The sequence below is a fragment of the Lutra lutra genome, chromosome 18, assembly GCF_902655055.1.
Source record: "Lutra lutra chromosome 18, mLutLut1.2, whole genome shotgun sequence".
Classification (NCBI taxonomy): domain Eukaryota; kingdom Metazoa; phylum Chordata; class Mammalia; order Carnivora; family Mustelidae; genus Lutra; species Lutra lutra.
This window is the reverse complement of record NC_062295.1, coordinates 34,394,222-34,414,477: the sequence shown is the minus strand read 5'-3', so window position 1 is coordinate 34,414,477 and position 20,256 is coordinate 34,394,222. Positions and strand designations below refer to the sequence as shown.

General features: G+C 43.2%; 1 protein-coding gene across 5 annotated transcripts in view; it reads right to left on the bottom strand.

Annotated features, from left to right (window-relative positions):
* Nucleotides 1-18,770, bottom strand: part of SMURF1 (SMAD specific E3 ubiquitin protein ligase 1) — a 105,424-nt gene extending 86,654 nt beyond the window's left edge. For 3 of the 5 annotated variants that reach the window (XM_047713090.1, XM_047713091.1, XM_047713093.1), the window contains exon 1: nt 18,409-18,769. In XM_047713090.1, coding sequence (XP_047569046.1) covers nt 18,409-18,463 — 55 coding nt within the window. In that variant the 5' untranslated portion in view covers nt 18,464-18,769. Of the gene's footprint in view, nt 1-16,806; nt 17,733-18,408 lie in introns of those variants that run through there. The other 2 variants (XM_047713094.1, XM_047713092.1) reach the window with 2 other exon arrangements.
* Nucleotides 18,771-20,256: the final 1,486 nt, after the last annotated feature.

Below are 20,256 nucleotides of genomic sequence, written 5' to 3'. Positions count from 1 at the left end.
TACTTCATTAAAAAAAGGGAAAAAAAGAAAGTTTAAAATTTTAGAAGTCACCAATATTATACAGTTGACAACAGGGAGCTCAGGGGGTAGGGGAACTAACCCATTATTCCTGTGAGGTTGAAAGCCTGCATACATGCACCCAAAACCATAAGATACCTAGGAATATCCTAACCAAAGAGGCAAAGAATCTATACTTAGAAAACTATAAAGTACTTATGAAAGAAATTGAGGAAGACACAAAGAAATGGAAAAATGTTCCATGCTCAAGGATTGGAAGAACAAATATTGCGAAAATGTCTATGCTACCTAAAACAATCTATACGTTTAATGCAATCCCTATCAAAATCCCATCCATTTTTTTTCAAAGAAATGGAACAAATAATCCTAAAATTTATATGGAACCAGAAAAGACCTCGAATAGCCAGAGGAATATTGAAAAAGCCAGGGCGCCTGGGTGGCTCAGTGGGTTAAGCCGCTGCCTTTGGCTCGGGTCATGATCTCAGGGTCCTGGGATCGAGTCCCACATCGGGCTCTCTGCTCAGCAGGAAGCCTGCTTCCCTCTCTCTCTCTCTCTCTCTCTCTGCCTTCCTCTCCGTCTACTTGTGATCTCTGTCAAATAAATAAATAAAATCTTAAAAAAAAAAAAAGAAAAAGAAAAGAAAAGAAAAAGCCAGAGAAGGGACGCCTGGGTGGCTCAGTGGGTTAAGCCGCTGCCTTCAGCTCAGGTCATGATCCTGGGGTCCTGGGATCGAGTCCCACATCGGGCTCCTTGCTTGGCAGGGAGCCTGCTTCCTCCTCTCTTTCTGCCTGCCTCTCTGCCTGCTTGTGTGTACTCTCTCTGACAAATAAATAAATAAAATCTTTAAAAAAAAAAAAAGAAAAGAAAAAAAAGAAAAAGCCAGAGGAATATTGAAAAAGAAAGCCAAAGTTGGTGGCATCACAATTCCAGACTTCAAGCTCTATTACAAAGCTGTCATCATCAAGACAGTATGGTACTGGCACAAAAACAGACACATAGATCAATGGAACAAAACAGAGAGCCCAGAAAACTCATGTATAACTTCTGTCTCACCCCAAAACATTACTACGAACAGCCTACTGTTGACTGGAAGGCTTACTGATAACATAAACAGTCAACTAACACATATTTTATAAGGTTCTAGTATTATGTACTATATTCTTGCAATAAAGCTAGAGAAAAATTAAGAAAACCATAAGAGAAAATACATTTTACAGTACACTGTAATTATTTTTTAAAAAATCTGTAAGTGGACCCATGCAGTTTAAACCCATGTTGTTCAAGGGTCAACTGTATTTATTTATTAGTGGAACTGTAATTAATGTTTCAGTGATATATATGTGATACATAATAATAGGACACAGTTTACTCTGATTTTTAGTAAATAATAAATAGGAATGTAGGCCAAGTCAGAAATAGCAATAAAAAATAAATATTAAATTGGCAAGAGGAGGTGGATATTTGAGAATATTCACTTTCCTTTTTATATTGTCACTTATCTTTGTCACAATAATGCTAGTGTCATTTCCCCCCTCCATAAACAACCTCTGATGCGGAAAAGTCGATTGAAAAAGAGAGCTCCTAACTGAATGATGTTTAATGATGATTTTAATTTGGAGACAAAAAAAGAAAAGAACTAGATTCAGAAACAATGTTTACACTAACTTAAAAAATAAGAAGCAAAGTAACTTCCTAAACGTTAACTTCAATCCACTTACAAGATACTCAGGGAACCCCCAGGGGAGGTTGACCTTGACCAAATGTGGGGAAACAGCTGGGTGCTGAGTTACTTCATTCATTTCCTTGCAACAACCTTATGAGGTAGGTATTGTCTGAGGCTTAAAGCCAAAATGCATGATTTGTCCAAAGACACTGGTATGTGGTGGAACTGGGTGGACCAACTCCACAGTCTCCCAAATGGAGACAGGAATAGTACCTACTTTGTAAGTTTATTGAGAGGATAACTCAGGAAATGTGCCTAGCATAGTGCCTCCCTGGTGATAATAAAAGCCTTGAGAACTGACAAATATCTTCATTATGATTGCCTATAGTGACCACAATCCTGAGCAGCAAAGCTGGACAGGAAACCCAGGTCAGGTGTATCTTAAACTCACCATCAACCATAGTGTTCACCTTAGGATAGCATAGTATGTAGTCTGGATAGCTGACCTAGTTTCCCATAAAGAGTCGAAGGGCAGAAGGGGCACCCCAAAGAGTAACGTCTCAACATTAAAGCTTAGCATTTGGCAGACTCTCATTCTAGAAACTCTTTGGAAAGACTCCAGACTGGCTGTGAAGGTTGTACAACCCCAGCGTCTGCGATCCAGGGCAGAGCTAAGGGAGGGGGAAAGAGACTGGACCTTCCACGGGACCTGCCTCCCCAACTCGAGTGATTGCCTTTACGTCTGAGTGCACTTTACGTCTGACCTACTTTCCCCACAAAAAGATTCTGAACGGTACCCGACTGTAAATGGGAGTAGTCCCGGAGTCCAGAAAAAGGTGGGGGGGAGGGGTGCGAAATCACTACACAAAGACCAACTTGTCATTCATATTGGAGGAGCCAGAGCTGGGCTCCAATTAGAACTTCTAAGAAGGTCTTAAGAAAGCATGTTGCAATAAACCAGCAAGATATTAAAGCGAGTACATCAGGGGAAGGGCTAAGGCAGACTTCCCGTGGCATTTTCTCAGGTGTCCAACGTCATTTAGTACTTATGTCACTCCGCTTACTTTATAGACACTTCTTATCCCTTCTGATTGGAAGGGTTTTTCTAGGGCCAAATAGGGAATCTGATGTTAACTTTGTAACAATGCACAGATTGGGTAAATAACAAATATTTTCCTTCATCTGGTCTCCATCCCCTTCCTGATGTCCAGGGTGGTGCTTGCCAGACAACCTAGCACTTAGTAGTTTTTCAATAAATGTTTGTTAAAAGAAACTTTGTAGACCATTAAGTCTACACTTGGCCCCAACAAAGGATTCCTTATAAAAGCCCCTAGAAAGCCGATCATTTGCATAAACACAGTCACACACAACACTAACTACTTTGTGAAGGAGCCGAATTTAGCCCCTTGAGTCACTGTTACCAAGTTCCCCTCCCACAGTAGCCACACATCCACGGGAGGCATCACAACCGACCTCCTCTAAGCACTTACCCTGCGTACCCTTTTTCTAGCACTTTCCACAGCTAGAAAGTGGCAAAACTAGAACTGGAACACGGGCCTCCAGCTGGCTCTTAGCCACTATACTACTCCGTTTACTGGACCCTGTGTTGTCCTCTGGACACAAAAGGGCCCCTTCCTACACGGCAGGCCTCTAAAACTGAAGCCTGGATCCTCTGTCTGGCCACACTCTTGCCCCATTCCGTCTTTGCATGTGCTAGCCCCCATGGCCCCACTCCCCATGCAGATCTTTCCAGAGCTACTTCAAATTCGGCCTCCCCAGCAGCTCTGTAGACCTCTGTAGCCCACAAGGAGCTCTCTTTTCAACCTGGCACCTTTAAGGAAAAAAAAATTTTTTTTAATGCTCAACTGTTTCTAGTGACTGTCTCACTCCCTACTGTACTGTTAAGTTCCCGGTAGAGACTATTTTTGTGACATTCCTCTCATCCTTAACGCTCTTCAAGTATTGTGCTCAATCCTGAGTAAGGCAGTGAATTGGCTTTGGTGCTTACCCTCCTTTAGAAATAATCTGACTAGAAAATTAATATCAAATTCAAATGCAAAAATGATGAACTATAATGTTAAGGAATGAAGTGTCACTAAAATAATACAGAGCTTATTTCTCCCTTATATTTTTCAACAGATATATATTCCTTCAAAAAAATAGATATGCTACATAACACACTGGGGGACAATGTATTTCTCTGCTATTTCCTTAAAATGATTCTTCTTTAATGAGATACCCTTCTGTCCCTAAACTATCAGATAATCCGAACTGGGTTTATTTGGTGTTACGTTTAGTAGCATTTCACAGCTGTTAAAAAGAAAAGGCAACCTCAATCAGGAGATGTTGATATGATGCACAAACAAATTAACATAACACGTTTATTCCCTGTTCTCATTACACATCCACCATAGGCTGGGTCATTGTCCGGGGAGTGGAAGGGGGTGGGGCGGGGGCCAGGGCTGAAAGGGGGACTCTGCTCCACATAATCATTCAGGGACCCAGGCTGATAAAGGCTCCACCATATGCCACACAGTTCCCAGTGCCCCACGGAAGAGCTGAAGGCTTCTACTGCTTCAGCCTCACCGTGGGACAAATCACATCTTACGGTTCACCAGCCAGAACTAGTCTTGTGGTCCCACTAACCACAAGGCTTCTGAAGAACAGAGAGGTTTCTGCTACAGAGGCAGCTGTGGGTGTATGAAAATAGAGCAATTCCTATATTATGTGGAAAAGCGAGATACTCAACAGTGCACATCCTAACCTAGCACCTGCATCGAAGAGCGGGAGAAAAGGAAAGGAGCAGAGAACCTTTGGAAGAATACAAGAGAAACTAGTAAGGGGACAGGGAGGATAGGAGACTTATTTTTGATGAATACCCTTTTATATCATATGCATATATCATCTATTTAAAAACTCTCACTGAAATTTTTGGGCTGTGATGTACACACTTCAAATTAATGAGCTGGGTTGTTTTTTCTGAATAAAGTTCCATCTATTCTAATATAAGAAACCCCAAATCCTTGACTCATACTGCCTGAAATTAAACACCTGGAGTAACACTGACATCATCGTATCCTTTCGTAAAGCCTTGTGAGAGATCTTGACTGGCTTCTGTTGATTCTAAACATAAACAATGCTACTGAGCAGGTGATAATTGCTTACGTTAATAAACAGTTTCCTTCTGGAAATCATATTTCTGTTACTTCAACATAGGTACCATTTCCCAAAGTAAAACTCCTTTTCTGAAATAAAAATGTATTTTTTTCCTACTGCTAGGCTGAACCCTATGCACAATACAGCAACCAAACCCAGGTTTCCAAAAAGAAAACAGTGCTGCTATCTCAGAACGCATGAAAATATGGAATGCACAGAGCCAGTCTTTTCCAAAATCATAATCAACACTCTCAAATAATATTTAAATGCTTCATGTGCCAGAGGACAGCCTCTGGGGCTTATGACAAGGTAAACGGCACTTCTGCTCGCCTCCTGTAGTTGTCTTAAACAAAAGTGGAATCCGCTGACATTCAGGTGATGAAGCCAGCCATAAATAATGCAATAAGTAAACACGTAGGTCAAGTCTCCAAAAAGACTTCCATAATTCATTTCAATCTTAATATCAAAAACAGGTCAAAAAAAAGAGCCCAAACAGGCTTACACCACTCCCATCACAACACCTGAAGTTTCAGGCTCCAACAGAAACAGAATGCTATCGAGGCTACGTGCTATCCTTACGGATTTTACTCTAAATTCCAGCTTAGCATATTACATGGTGACTTTTTACTGCACAAGTTGGTTCTTAAACAGCCTGTGACTATCACTCAAGCTCTACAGTATACTTCCACATATAAATTTTAGTGGAAAATCAAATACCATGCACTGCTTTCAAGTATCAATATTATGTCTTCCCACTGAATGTGTTTGGGTCTATCAAAGGCATTTTCCTAAACAGGCTTTCCGCCAACAACCTGGGTGCTGTAAAAGGTTCTGGGTACTATCGTTTCACCTACTTTTCATCTCAAATAGCTTGACCCAACCGATATTAACCATCTCCAAAAACATGACTCAATTTTATTTCTAAGTTGCTGAAGAAAAGCAAATTATCAAAGTTTCCAAGCCCAGCATGGGTCTGGTATAATCCATTATTAAATCTACAGAATGAATTAGTAATTATTAAATTGCCAATACTGCAGTACAGGAGACCAACACCAACATAAGTTAAGGAGAAAAAAAAAAAAAAAGAAACTTCAGGTCACACTGCATTATGTTTAAACTAAAGACAGATGGCATTAATTTGTGGGTATGCAAACAATTGCCAGGACTCCCAAGTCAAAGGCAGCCATAATACCATGTATCATTGTTTCTAAGACATTTTTTCTGATTTTAACATCTCTGAAATCTTCAAATGAATCACAGTGTAGTGTAATTACTGGTGTTTCTTTTTTAGTGGTACATAAAACAATGGTGTGACTTTCAAAGTCATCTTAGAGTCACTGAAATATAACATTAACATTAGCTAACACACATTGAACACTTACTACAGACCAGACATTGCATGTGGATTATTTCATTTAATACACACAAACTGAAGTGTCTCCAACTATGTCCCAACCCATCCCCTTTTTTTTAGCTGAGAAAACTAAGAGATGAGGTCACTCGTCTAAAGGCACAGGCTGGCTCCAGCCCAGCTCCTAAACCACCCCACCTGGCTGACTCCAGAGGAAAGACCTTGGAGGTATGAGAGAGCCAACCATTCTTCTTGGAAGATGGGTTCAAAGCTCAGCCAAGCATCTTTAAGCCCCCTTTGCTGTTTTTTTTAGGAAAATAGCAAAGAAAACACAGAGCTCCAAATATCAAAAATGAGTATTAATCCAAAGCTTTCATTATAAAAGAAGGGTTGGTAATCACCAAAAAAATTATACACTTGGTTAAAAATTTCTTCCTATTCCTCCTAAATTCAACTTACAAACAACTAATATGCACTTTCCCCTCTCAAAAATACCCTACCATCTCCAGAGAAATGACTTGAGAATTTCTAGAATCTGGGGCGCCTGGGTGGCTCAGTGGGTTAAGCTTCTGCCTCCGGCTCAGGTCATGGCCTCAGGGTCCTGGAATCAAGCCCGCATCAGGCTCTCTGCTCAGCAGGGAGCCTGCTTCACCCCCCCCCTCTACCTGCCTCTCTGCCTACTTGTGATCTCTCTCAGTCAAATAAATAAAATATTTTTTTTTAATTTCTAGAATCTGCACTGGTTTGTTTAAAATCTTAGTATTGAAATAATCCCCAATAAAATAATACTACACAACAATTCAGAAACATTCTATAATACAAATCAGCAATGATATTTGTTGGGGTAAGTTTATATATAAAGCTACCATTCCTAACTCTCAGGAAAAATATCTGGCATTTTTACAAAAATGCATCTTTTGCTTCACACTACTACAAAGAGGGCATATTTCTTTTTTCTAAGTTCATTAAATGGCAGCTTTATCATCCTCACACTCAGCATACACAAAGCTAGCATCATAAATTTTTTTTAATGGTATTGTCTAGTTATTTGTTGGTTGCCCTCCTAGCATCCATTTTTCTCTTCCATCAAAATGTCCCAAATGTTGGGTGGGACTAACACCATTACTAGATTCCAAGATGGATCCTTTTTGTCCAACCAGCACATCCCATCATCCTTGCCACAGTGGTCGGTTCACAAATGAACACATGACCCAAATCAGGCCAACCCAACAAAGGGATTCAACTCTAGGACTTCCATTCTAGCAATGAGCTGTTGGGAAAGTGGACTTTAAACATTTCTGCTGGTTAAACCTAGAAGCAAATAGCCATGGGAGCTTCTAATAGCCATCTTTTGATCATAAGAAAAAAAGAGATAGCCAAGAATGGTTCTTAGGTCATAGCACTGAGAACCAAAGCAAAACTGGATTCTTCTCATGCTATTAACTACTTTTGGACTTTTCAGTTAACTTACTGAATAAAATGCTTCCTATGGAACCAATTTAAGCTAGGTTTTCTACTATTTACATCTGAAAGCATCCTGGTTTTTTTTTTTTTAAATAAAAATATCATGACGTATGGTATTATAAATACAAGACAGAAGCAAAAATGTGAAATTGGCTGAAGAAAGGAGGCAGGGTAAAATTCAAGGAATACCCTACCTGGTTGATGATATCAATTACTAAGATAGGGGAGACTAGGATCAGAGCATCTTGGGGAATGAGTGTGGTGTGATGAGGAGGACAAAATCGGGAGTTATCCAAAGGCAACCACTGTTGTATTCCTGTACAAGGGAATGTAACGTGTTCTGAACCATGAAGACTGAATTTCCCATTCTAAACTCTTATCTTCAGTTTGGCTTCCTGACTTCCCTCCATGGTTGCATACAATTGAACTTGTCATCAGCTGTCCCTAAATCATTAGACCAGGAGAAGCTCTACATACCCTGACCAAGACAACTGGTCATTCTCTCCAGTGCTCTTGGAGCTGCAGCTAGAAGCAGTGAACACAGAAGCAGAGAAGCATTAGCCAGGAGAAAGGGCAATGCTGGCAAACCTCTTTCCAGCTCCCGCTTTCAAATAAGCCAGAATGAGAACTTTTATAATTAATCTTTTAGCATCTTTGAAAGAGAGAAATAATTGATACTGTAGCAGGAGGGTTTCGTTGCAATGACATTTAAATCAAACAGGGCACGAAGCTGCTGTCCAAGCAAGAGATGGTCACAGCTTGAACTAGGATGGAGACAACAGGCATAAAGAGAAGACACATTCCAGATGGACTATGGTGGCAGAGTCAAAAGTTAGGTATGAAAAACGACAACAGGTCTTGGTTTTTGGTTTGAGCAACTGAGTAGATCTAACAAAGCACGGATGACTGGAGAGAGGAAGGCTTCTGGGGAGGAGGAAACCAGGACGACCATTTGGGACATGTTAAGCTTATGGTGTCTCTAAGACACATTTGGGAAGAGAATGCCACCTTTTCAACCTTGCACAATCAAGAAGGGAAAAAAGGCTAAGAAAAGTTAAATCAATGTCCCATGAGGACATGTAGGCCTTTTCCTACACATAACTATTGATTATTGTAAAGTATGAATTCATTATAGCTGGATTAAGTGTGCTTCCAAGTATTTCTGTAACAGCACATGGGATGATTATCTATTTAGGACAAGGGAAACTATCCTTTTCTGTCCTGTAAAATGTGTTTTTAAAGAGTAAAACAAGTTGCATGCTTTTTTTTAACCTAGAAATAAAACACATACAAAACAAAACAAAACACCCAACCCTCTTGGAGCTTGGTTTGATAGCTTGGCTCCCGTGAGGAAACAGGAGAATGAGGACACACAGAGAGAAGGCATTACTAGCCCTGTTCAGATGAGCAGACATTGAGCAATCCTCAAATCCATCATTTGTAGGTAATATATGGAGAAATGCTATTCAGTAAAACTTAGAATTTTTAACCTCAAAGACCTAGGAGAACAAAACGGCAATGAATTACAGGTGGTTACAACTTTACTACCTTTATAGAGTCAGAGATTCCTTTTTTAGGCACAGCTAAAATTAGTAAAGGAGCCCTTTAAATGGGCGCCTGGGTGGCTCTTCAAAAAAAAATAAAAAAGAAGCCCTTTAAAAAAGTTTAAAGCAAACATACTGATTATGAATACTTAGGGAAAATACCAAGTTATTGTTCCTGACTTATGCAAATTAGCATTTTCACTTCCACTTTAGGGATGAGGTTATTTTCTTTTTTTTTTTTTAACAATTTTATTTATTTATTTGATAGACAGAGATCACAAGTAGGCAGAGAGGCAGGCAGAGAGAGAGAGGAGGAAGCAGGCTCCCAGGACCCTGGGATCATGACCTGAGCCGAAGGCAGAGGCTTTAACCCACTGAGCCACCCAGGCACCCCGTGAGGTTATTTTCTAAAATCAGGTCAGAGATAACCCCAAATGACATTCCACATAAAGGATATAAACCAGCACTATTATTCAGAACCACGACCCCAGTCTTTCAAGGACTCACTATAGAAAGGGGCTTCAGGAGGACCCGATTTCTGAATCTGGAAAGAATCATTTGGGCTTACTTAGTATTATGCTGGAAAAATTTTGGGTGGGAGGTGTTATCAGAACAAACATATCCTCTGGGAAAATAAGTTTGTTGAGATCTACAAAGTATGCAGAATATTTTTTACTCTCCAAAACCCAGGAATCTTCTTGTGAAGAAATGCACATAAACATGGATATATGCCTTTAGATGCCATTTAAGCCTTTTAAAATATATTTTTGGCGGGGGGGGGGGGGGGCGCGGGCTCCTGGGTGGCTCAGTTGTTAAGGGTCTGCCTTTGGCTCAGGTCATGATCTCAGGGTCCAAGGATTGAGCCCAGCTTCTGGCTCCCTGCTCAGGCGGAAGTGTGCTTCCCCCTCTCCCACTCCCCCTGCTTGTGTTCCCTCTCTTGCTGTGTCTCTCTCTGTCGAATAAATAAAATCTTAAAAAAAAAAATCATTTTGAATTTTCAGAACACCTACATACAAAAACAATTACTATTGGCAATTAACGTACTTGTTGTTCTAAGAAATTCTTAAGAGCTGTAGATTCTTTTTTGATTTTAACATCTGTAATTGTTGAAAAGCAATCTATTCTCAAGCAGGAAGGGGGAGGAGACCAAACAATACAAAGAGGAAAACAGGGAAAAGATGTCCCTCTTGCCTGGATCTTCATGCCCTGGTTCTCCCTCCCAGAGAAAATCACAATCAGTATTCTCAGAGGTATCCTTGTTGTAATGTTCTATACAAATAGATCTATATAAATTTCCTTTTATTTTTTATTACTCACACAATATGTACAATATTCACGGTTTTGAATCTTTTTTCCCCACTCTCAACAACGTATCCTAGAAAATGTTCCACATCAGGGCGCCTGGGTGGCTCAGTGGGTTAAGCCGCTGCCTTCGGCTCAGGTCATGATCTCAGGGTCCTGGGATCGAGTCCCGCATCGGGCTCTCTGCTCAGCAGGGAGCCTGCTTCCCTCTCTCTCTCTCTGCCTGCCTCTCTGTCTACTTGTGATCTCTCTCTGTCAAATAAATAAATAAAATCTTAAAAAAAAAAAAAAAAAAAAAAGAAAAAAAAAAAAAGAAAATGTTCCACATCATATAAAGCACTATCTGGGTGGCTCAGTCAGTTGAGCGTCTGCCTCTGGCTCAAGTCATGATCCCAAGATCCCGGATCGAGTCCTGCGTCAGACTCCCCGCTTAGTGGAAAGTCTGCTTCTCCCTTTACCCTGTTCATGCTCTCTCTAGCTCTTAAATAATTTTTTAAAAATCTAAAAATAAATAAAGCACTGTTTTATTCTCTTAAACAGCTACACATCCCTGGGGATATAATGTAATTTCTTTAACTAGTGCCCTACTGATGCACACTTAGGTTGTTTCCAGTCTTTCATAATCTCAAACAATGCTGCAATAAGTTTGCATGTTAAGACTTTTTTTTTTAAGTTTATTTACTTATTCATTTTTAAATAATCTCTCCACCCAATGTGGGTGGGGCTCGAACTCACAACCCCCAGATCAAAAAATCTCATGCTCTTCTGACTGAGCCACCCAGGCCCTGGCTGCATATTAGGACTTTACACAAATGTGTGACTGGATCTGGGAAAAAAATTCCTAGAGGCAGAACTGTTCGATCAAGGGCATATACACTTATTATCTGATAGCACCAAACTGCCATCCTTACTCTATTATGTCAGTTTACATTTCCCAGCCAACAGTGTAAAAGAGTTTCTCCTTTTCCACACCTTTGTCATCCCTAATGTATTTCCAAACTCTCTGGTCTTTGCTAATCTGCTAAATGAAAAACAGCTGCACTCCTAGTTTTAACTGGTATATTGTTCGGTATGTAGGACTGGGCATCTTTTTGCATGTTGGAAATTCATTTTTTTTTTCCTTTCCTATGAATTGTCTGTATTCTTTGCAAACAGGTTATTGGCCTACTCCTAGTTGATTTTGAAAGCTCTTTATACAGTAAGGAAGCTAGACTTTCATTTTCACATAGATTGCAAATTGTTTTTCCTAGTTCGTCTTTGCATATTAGTTTTTATCCATTTTCTTTTTCCATGGAGAAATTTCCTATCCAACTAAAGTTTTTTTAATTATTTACAATTATGTATCAGCTGACTCTTTCAGATTTCTAAAGCTACAAAACCATATCACTTGCAAATAATAGCAATTTTGCTTTCTGATGTCTTTTTCTAATTAATAACAATTTTGACAGTGTACATCCCTGTATTGTTCCTGACTTTAATGGGAATGCTTCCAAGGATTCACAATTAAAGATGATGCTGGCTTTGGCTTCTAACACTATTTCTCTAAGGAACTTTCTGAATGCACAAAGAATTTAACAGTTTGTTCTTGAGTGCATTTTTCATGTCCATCAATAGGTTTTATAGATTTTTTTTTAAGATTTTATTTATTTATTTGACAGAGAGATCACAAGTAGGCAGAGAGGCAGGCAGAGAGAGAGGAAGGGAAGCAGGCTCCCTGCTGAGCAGAGAGCCAGATGCGGGGCTCGATCCCAGGACCCTGGGATCATGACCTGAGCCGAAGGCAGCGGCTTAACCCACTGAGCCACCCAGGCACCCCAGGTTTTATAGATTTTCTTCAATGTCAAATATACCATTAGCTTTAGCATTTACATAATTATTTAGGAACTAGAAATAACAGGAACCTATGACTCTGTATTTACACTCGGCTACTCTACAAATAATTCATAGCTATTCATTAAAATATTTAATGCACATCTAGTCCCTGTGCGACATGAAAAGGCAGGTATCTCGCATCCCAGGCAAACCAAGTCTCTAAAAGATCATAATTCCACCCACCTCCTTTCCCCACTGTGGCACTTTTGTGAGCTAGAAATCAAATTCAGACCTTCTGACTCCCAACCCAGGGTTTAAGGCACAAGAAAGCACCACGGCCTTTAGAGAATTTAGCGACTGCCCAACATACAAAGAAAAAGTAGGCTACCGTCTACAACCCGCAGCTTCACAAGGTTCTCTTCCAGAGTCCTGAAAGCAACCTCCAAGTTGGACTCAGGAGCTTAAAACATCTGAAATGGCATCACCCAGCAGCCAGTATAATAGGTTCATGCTCAGTGATACACAATGTTGCCGACCTTCCTCAGCCAATTAGAATCCCTTTCAGCTGCGAGGGAGGTGGACACAGCTGGAATCAGGTGGGGGCAGCGCCAGATGCATTGATTGTATGTTATTTACGCCTTGTTTTAAAACAATAAAAGGCTTTTTTTTCCTTTAATCCAGAAGTATGGAAACTACATTCCACTTAGTTTAAATATCCAAATGGATGAAATTACATCTATAGACACAACAGTAATTCGAACATTTTGAAAAGAAAATATGCCTGGCCCACATGGCTAGGTGCTTTTGTTTTGTTTTTCAACAGAGCTCTCCAGCTCATCTCTAAGTAGCATGCCTTAGGGACTGTGGTCAGCTAGAAGGAGCGTGCAGAGGACAACAAGCCAATTTAAATTAGAGGCTGGCTCTCACTAAAATCCACTTACAGAACAACAAGTGAACCAGTCACTTAAGTTGTTCAGGGACAAAAATAAATAAATAAATGGCCACATAGTTTTAATTCTCTGCTTAAAAATATTTCACCTCTAAAACGGTTTTGAAATTACAAAAATGTGATCCAAATAAGAATTCTAAAAGTTAAGGTTTCTCAACCAGAATTTCAGAGTCTGCCAAGATACTAAATTATTTCATCTATTTTGGAAGGTTCCTGAACTTCCCTTTTGCTCTTGGCACTCAATAAAAATGCACAATTCAGCTATTTTAACTTTTAACCAGTGCCCACAAACATGTTACAAAACAGCCAGTCTAGTTAAGTGGATCACTGAGCTGATGTTGAAATATTATGGGTCAGTCTTTCTTTTTTTATTCATGAGGAAAGATTTCTTCCCGAGTGACTCAGTCCCAGAACCTCCTGACACCCAGCATTCCACACTAGGACCTGACAATGTGACCAAACAGAGAAAATGAAAATTTGTAGAAGAGAAGGAATAACTCAAAGTTCAGACACCACTTTCATGGTTGCAAAACCCGGAGTTTTGACCTCAAATAGTTAGACTTGTAGGCAAAAATTCTAGTTGGCTTTCACTACAACTGCTATAAAGATACGGATAAAAATAAAGTGTATAAAGTCATTTATTTCATTGCTCAGGTCAGTTAGGTGGATCAAGAAGCTTTAAAAAGAAATGGATTTGAGGCGGAAAAAACCACCTTAATGTGACCAAATCACAAATAAAATCAGTAATACAACCTATATTTGGCAGAATGTGATTTCTTTTAGAGTAAATTGAGGTTTTGCCATAGTTACTTGATTTAGCCCATCCCACACCCTTGGCTAATTCAGCTCAGAAAAGTGCCTTGACTATACCTTCAGAAACTTGAGGCTGACCCTGAGGAAAATGTCCTAGAAACTCAGGAGCAGCTCATGGCCAAACACCAAATGACTTATTCCATCCTATCCTGGTTATGGTTTTTAAAACCCAAAGTTCTTCCTGCCTTACATAAGCCAGTTCCCTGCTGGCATAACCTGACAAAGGCAACACTCTTAACAGCTTTCTTAACCTTTCAGAGAAGCCGAACTAGTCCAAATCAATTAGGCCACCTGTTACTGATAAATCAGAGTTATTGACAGCTATTAATACAACTTTTTCTCTCCAAGTAGCCTCATCTGGATGACCGAAACCCAAGTCTCCCTTACTTTCCGTGTGCTACAACTTTAAAAAACAGCCTCTGTTTCCACATGCTATCAAGGAAGGTCTCCTCCCCCCTCTACTTGGAATTAGAATTTTTCTTTTCACAATACACAGTCACGCTCCAAAAGCTATAAAAACACAAGGAGATTTGAGAGTATCTCAAGGCATAAAAACGCAAAAATAAAAAAAGTTTATAGGCATTTGCCATTTCAACTAACTGGTTAACATTAGAATAAAATGAAATTTGCCTGAAGAGCACTGCGGAAACCTTAAAGCTCAGAATTCCACTCTTTTACCCAAAGTGGCCTAAATAACATATCTGGGACTCATTTGCGTACCACATAAGAAGAAAGATTTTGCAAATCCTGCTTGAATTTAAAATAATAATGTTTCCAAAGTGTTTGATTTGCTAGTGAACTCAAAATGTCTGCAAGATAATGTTAAGATAACTTGATTTTGCACATATTATGCCCCAAACCTACTGAAACTATTTAAAAACTATTTCCCTGTTAATACCACAAAGACATTCATCACAGTTAACTTCTTTTAAATATAAAGAGTCAAATATTCATTTTACCGCATAGGCCAGGCTTCCAAAGCAGTTCCATATACCACCCAATAGTTTGCAAAAACAGAAAGGGTTCCACAGGAAGAAAAAAATATATCCTAATCAATACACAAAATGAATGCTTCACCTAAATCAAACACAAGTGCTGTGTTTTATTTTATTTTATTTTTATTTATTTATTTGACAGAGAAATCACAAGTAGGCAGAGAAGCAGGCAGAGAGAGATAGGGAAGCAGGCTCCCCGCCTAGCAGAGAGCCCACTGTGGGCCTGGATCCCAGGACCCTGAGACCGTGACCTGAGCCGAAGGCAGAGGCTTAACCCACTGAGCCACCCAGGCACCCAAGTGCTGTGTTTTAATGCAAATTTCTGAAAATCAGTATTGAGACTAACAGAAAGCCTAAATACCCAACGTAATTTGGAATAAGTAGGTAGCCAAAATGAGAAAGAGAATCAAAGAATGTTATAATAAAGTTGGAATCTCATTTTATATGAGGAAACGGAGACCCAGCAAGGTTACATAATTTGTTCCATATCATGCAGTTTATGGTAGGTCTGATCAAAATCACATTCCTTCATTTTAAATCCAATCCTCTACCCATCACCAAATACAACTGTAGACCCCAAAGTTCTAAAGACTCTTTTATACTCCAATGTCTTCACACGTTGCCTTGAATCATGCCCTGTGTGCTATCACTGACAGGTTAGAATATCCCTCGGTTTAAAAACAATTTTTTTTTTCCAAATATGACACACAGTAATAAACTCTGAAACCTGTAGCAAGAGTACTCGACTTTTGAAAAGATGGCTACCCCAACATGCCAGAAGTGGAGAGATTTCAAACTCCTGACAACCTTAAAAATGAGGCCAAAACCTATTCCATCTACAACGAAATAGGATTCCAGCATCCTAATTAACATAACAGCGTGTCAATTAACATTCAACAGACAACACACGTGGGTCATATGGGTCTGCAATCACCGCTAAACTCAAGTCTGTTGCAGGGAGGACCACACTCACAGATCACCCCAGACCCTCAATAACACCAACAGGGGTGAAGGGAAAGGGGGCTTTGGAAATAACCCTCATCACCTGATCCTTCAATAGCAAATGCTATTGAAACATTTCTGTATCTTCAGCATCTAAATTTCTGAACCCAAAAAATTATTTGGGAGGACAAACCAAGCCTTCCCTTTCACCAGGGATAGGCCCACACCAGCCAACAAGGTTTGATGAACTATACACACCTGACACAAACATTGTAATTAGAACCTATTCCTTCTGAAACATTAGTCACATTTCTACCAGAATTCATGAAATCAGTTACTCCTGCTTTTAACAAGAAAAATGAAACCAATCTGATGTCAATTATAGATTGCACTGTAAATGGAAATCAAATTAAAGTTGCCAGTAATTAAAGTTTTACAAGGATTACAAAGTCAAAAACAGGGCTTTCATGTAACCATAAAAATAACAATGTTATATATGTATCTACATGGTGAGAAGCTGTTTCCTACTAGCCCTGGAATAAAGGATTATGTTCCTCCAGAAGCAAAGATCCCTGGGATACATGGCGCTTACTTCACAAAACCAGGCTCTGGATTTGGGTCCAAATCATTATCTGATCACATTATCTTATTGTAACCTAACCTGACATCTTTATACCAAACAAAACAAAACAAAACAACCCCATATATATAACTATACATATATCTGTATCTATATCTATCTATCCATATATATAAAACCCCTTTGAAAAAAATAAATCATGCAACAACTACGTACTTTCAAAGGAAACTTTAGTTTGAAACCAATCACCCATTGCTGTTTTACTGGATTTTTACCGACGAATTAGGGCCACGCATCTGCCATCAAGTGTCCAAAATGCTCATTCGCTCTTGGAAAGGATCTGACCGGACTCTGACCAGACTGGCCACGGAACAGAGAAATCCAAGGGAAAGCCTCCTGACAGGAATCGGCCTCAACTTTTCATTTCCTCTCCCGAGCTGGAAATACTGGAGGTCGGCAAGTCCCCGGGCAGGAGCGCACGACCGGGCCTCAGGTAGGGTTTAACCTGGGAGAGAGGCCGCAGCACCGCAGCCCCGAGCAGCCCGCGAAGGGGCAGATCTCGCGGGCGGCTAGCGAGAGGCGCCTCCACCAGGCAGCTGGCGACCACACTCCCCAAACCCCGCGCCGCCGGCCCTCAGCAGAGCTCCGCACCCCCCCCCCCTTGAAGGTGGCACTACCGACCCTCCTAGCAGACACGGGCACTTCTCTGAAGACTCGGTGAGAGCGAATCAAGGAGTCTGCCTTCGTGCTGCTGCCAAAGCCTCCAGTGGAGGACGGGGGGACCCTCAGCCCTACTTAGGGCTCAAGGAGGTTGCGGGGAGAGGGGCGGGGCTGGTAAAGTGCAATGCAGAAAAGAACTGAAGAAGCACGATCGGGAGCAAGATAGTGGCCTGGCCTTAGGCAGAAAGGAAGTGGACTAGACTGAAGAGGTCTGGACCAGGGGGGAAGTGAGGAGAACAGGACCGGGAGCAGCGACACGACAGGACTGAGGAATTCGAGGCTGAAGGAAAGGGTGGAGGCAGCGAGACAGAAGCAGGGGGGCGGGGCCGCGAGATAAGCGAGGGCGGGACTAAGTGGAAAATGAGGGGCGGGGCCCAGGGGGAAAGTGAAGGAGCCCGGCCAAGGGAGAATAAAGGGGCGGGGCCGGGAGGGGAGAAGCCAGGGGGCAAGTTGGGGAGTAGGTAGAGAGAGGAAGGGCGAGAGTATGGGGAGGGGGTAAGAAGCGGGGGACTGGAGGGAGAAGCGCGGGGGCACGGCGGAGGAGAGACCGGGAGGCGAGAGAGGATGGGAAGGTGGTGAGAAGCGAGGGGCGGGACCGAGGGCAAGGGGCGGGGCCAGGAGGGAAAGCGAGGAGGCAGGTGAGGGAAGAGGGAAGAAAGCCAGGGGGAGGAAGGGGGCTGAGCAGCGGGGGGCGGGGCCACGAGGGGAGAAACGAGGGGACAAGGCGGGGAGAGGAAGGGGAGCGACCAGGACAGGGGGGCGGGGGGAAACGGGAAGGGGGCTAGGAGGGGGGACGCGACGGGGCAGGTGGGAGGAGAAGGAGGGAAGCCAGAGGGCGGGGGGGGTGCGGTGGGGGGTGAGAAGCGAGGGGGCGGGGCCGGGAACAGCGAGGGGGCGGGGCCGGGAGCCAGGAGCGAGGGGCACTCGCCGAGGGGGGTGACGAGGTCCTGGGACAACGGCCGGTGTGGGGGAGGGCCACTCTATCGGGGCGCTCTGCGGGAAATTCCGGGGCTGCTGGGGGGCCGTGCGGGGCGCCAGCGGGCGCCGAGCCGTGCGGGGGGCTGGGGGAGAGGCGGGTGGGCCTCCCGCCGGCCGTACCTGTCAGACGGATCTTGATGCTGGAGCCGTTCCTGCGCGTCCCGGGGTTCGACATCTCCCGCCAACGATCGGGCAGCCGCGGATCCAGCGCCGCCGCCCCCCGGCCCGGCCCGGCCCGGCCCCGCCGCCGCCGCCTCAAGGTTACGGCTCCGGGCTGGGCGCCGGGGTCCGAGCCGGGACACAAACTCCGCGGCCCAGGCGTCCGGGCGGCAGGAGGATGGTCGAGCCGGGGAATCGGCCCTCGACCCGGCGCCCCCGACCCTCTCCCGCTCCCAGCCGAGCCCAGTCCCGAGCCGCCGCCTCCGCAGCCACCACCACTACCACCACCACCACCTCAGAGCCGGACGCCCGCCGCCCTCGCTGCTTCCGCCGCCGCCGCCGCCGCCGCCGCCTCCCGGAGCCGCGCGCGCTCCCGCCGCCGTGCCGGCCCGGCCCTGCGCGTACCCGCGCCGTGCACCCCCGCGCCTGCGTGCGTGCGCGCGGCCGCGGACACGGCGGGGCGGGGCGGGGCGCGCCGCGGGGCTCCGTTGGGGGCCCCGCTCTGGGCGCGCGGGGTCTGGAACCTGTGGTCGTGGCTTCCTGCGTCCTCCCGCCTCGACCCGGGCGAAGGAGATCCGGGCTTGAGAGCGGAGCACGCCCTGGAGGCCGGCGGAAGGGGAAGCGAGGGTGGAGGCCCCGTTTGGGCCCGTGAACCGTCGCCCTTGGTCTTCTCCACATTCTCCAGGGGAACGGGTCTGCAGATGCGGGCGGAATTGATTTTCCAGGTGTCTCTCAAGCCTTTGGGGTCCCTGATAGCTATTGAAAAGAGGATTAGGTGAACCAGTGGCCAGTTACTACACCAAACACCTTGCACAAATAGTCATGCAGCACTTTTTTTTTTTTAAGTAAATGGCTTTTCGAGAATGCAATTTCAATGGAGACATCTCAAAGACACAAAGTCCCCTAGGTTTGTTCTGTGAAACTAGTGCGGTCTATTGACCAGTGACAGAGTTTCCAGAATGGCTGGAAGTGCCATAAATGGACAAGGTAAACAAGATGGTACAGAGAGAGAGGTAGATGTTTGTTATTATCCAATCTGCATACAATTCAAACCAACAAAAAAGGCAGCTTTATGGCCTTCTTCTTACATTTACCCCTCCCAGACTTGCACAGTTGAACTAAACGTTAACATTTCCCCTCTTCCCAGAGTTGCAGGGTAGAACTAAAAGCTCGTTAGGCTTTCTCCAGCAAACAAACTCCTCTCTTTGTTAACCTGTAATGGAGAGGAAATACTATGTTAATAAAGAGGAAAAAGCTGGGCTTGTTTACCAAAGTTGTTTTTGACCAACAACTTAATTCTCTGAAAGCCTTTATTTGGTTTGTATCTTAAGAAAACCAGGCTCTGGAGCCATTGCAGCCACCCCCTGCAGTCAGGGACCTTTTCTGGGGTCGCAGTCTTCAGAATAGAGCCCTCTGCCTAGACGTGCTTCCCTGTCTCAGGCTGAACCCAGTAAGCCCCGTGTCTCCCAGGCTGGATTCAAAGCTGCCTCTGAGCTTCAGTCAGTCAAATAAAAGACATGCCCCTGGGTGGCTCAATCACTGGGGTGGCTGACTCTTGATTTCAGCTCAGGTCATGATCTTGGGGTTGTGAGGTCAAGCCTCACATCCCGGGGCATGGAACCTGCTTGAGATTCTCTCTCTCTGCCTCTGCTCCTCCCTGCTCTCTCTTTCTCTCAAATAAATAATTAAATCCTTAAAAAAAAAAAAAAAAAAAAGACACACCCAGATCATTTCTATGGCCCCTTGCAGCTCAGACTTTCAGTAATTCTAGTGAAATATTCAAGAATGCAAGTTATGTTTAAGAAACAG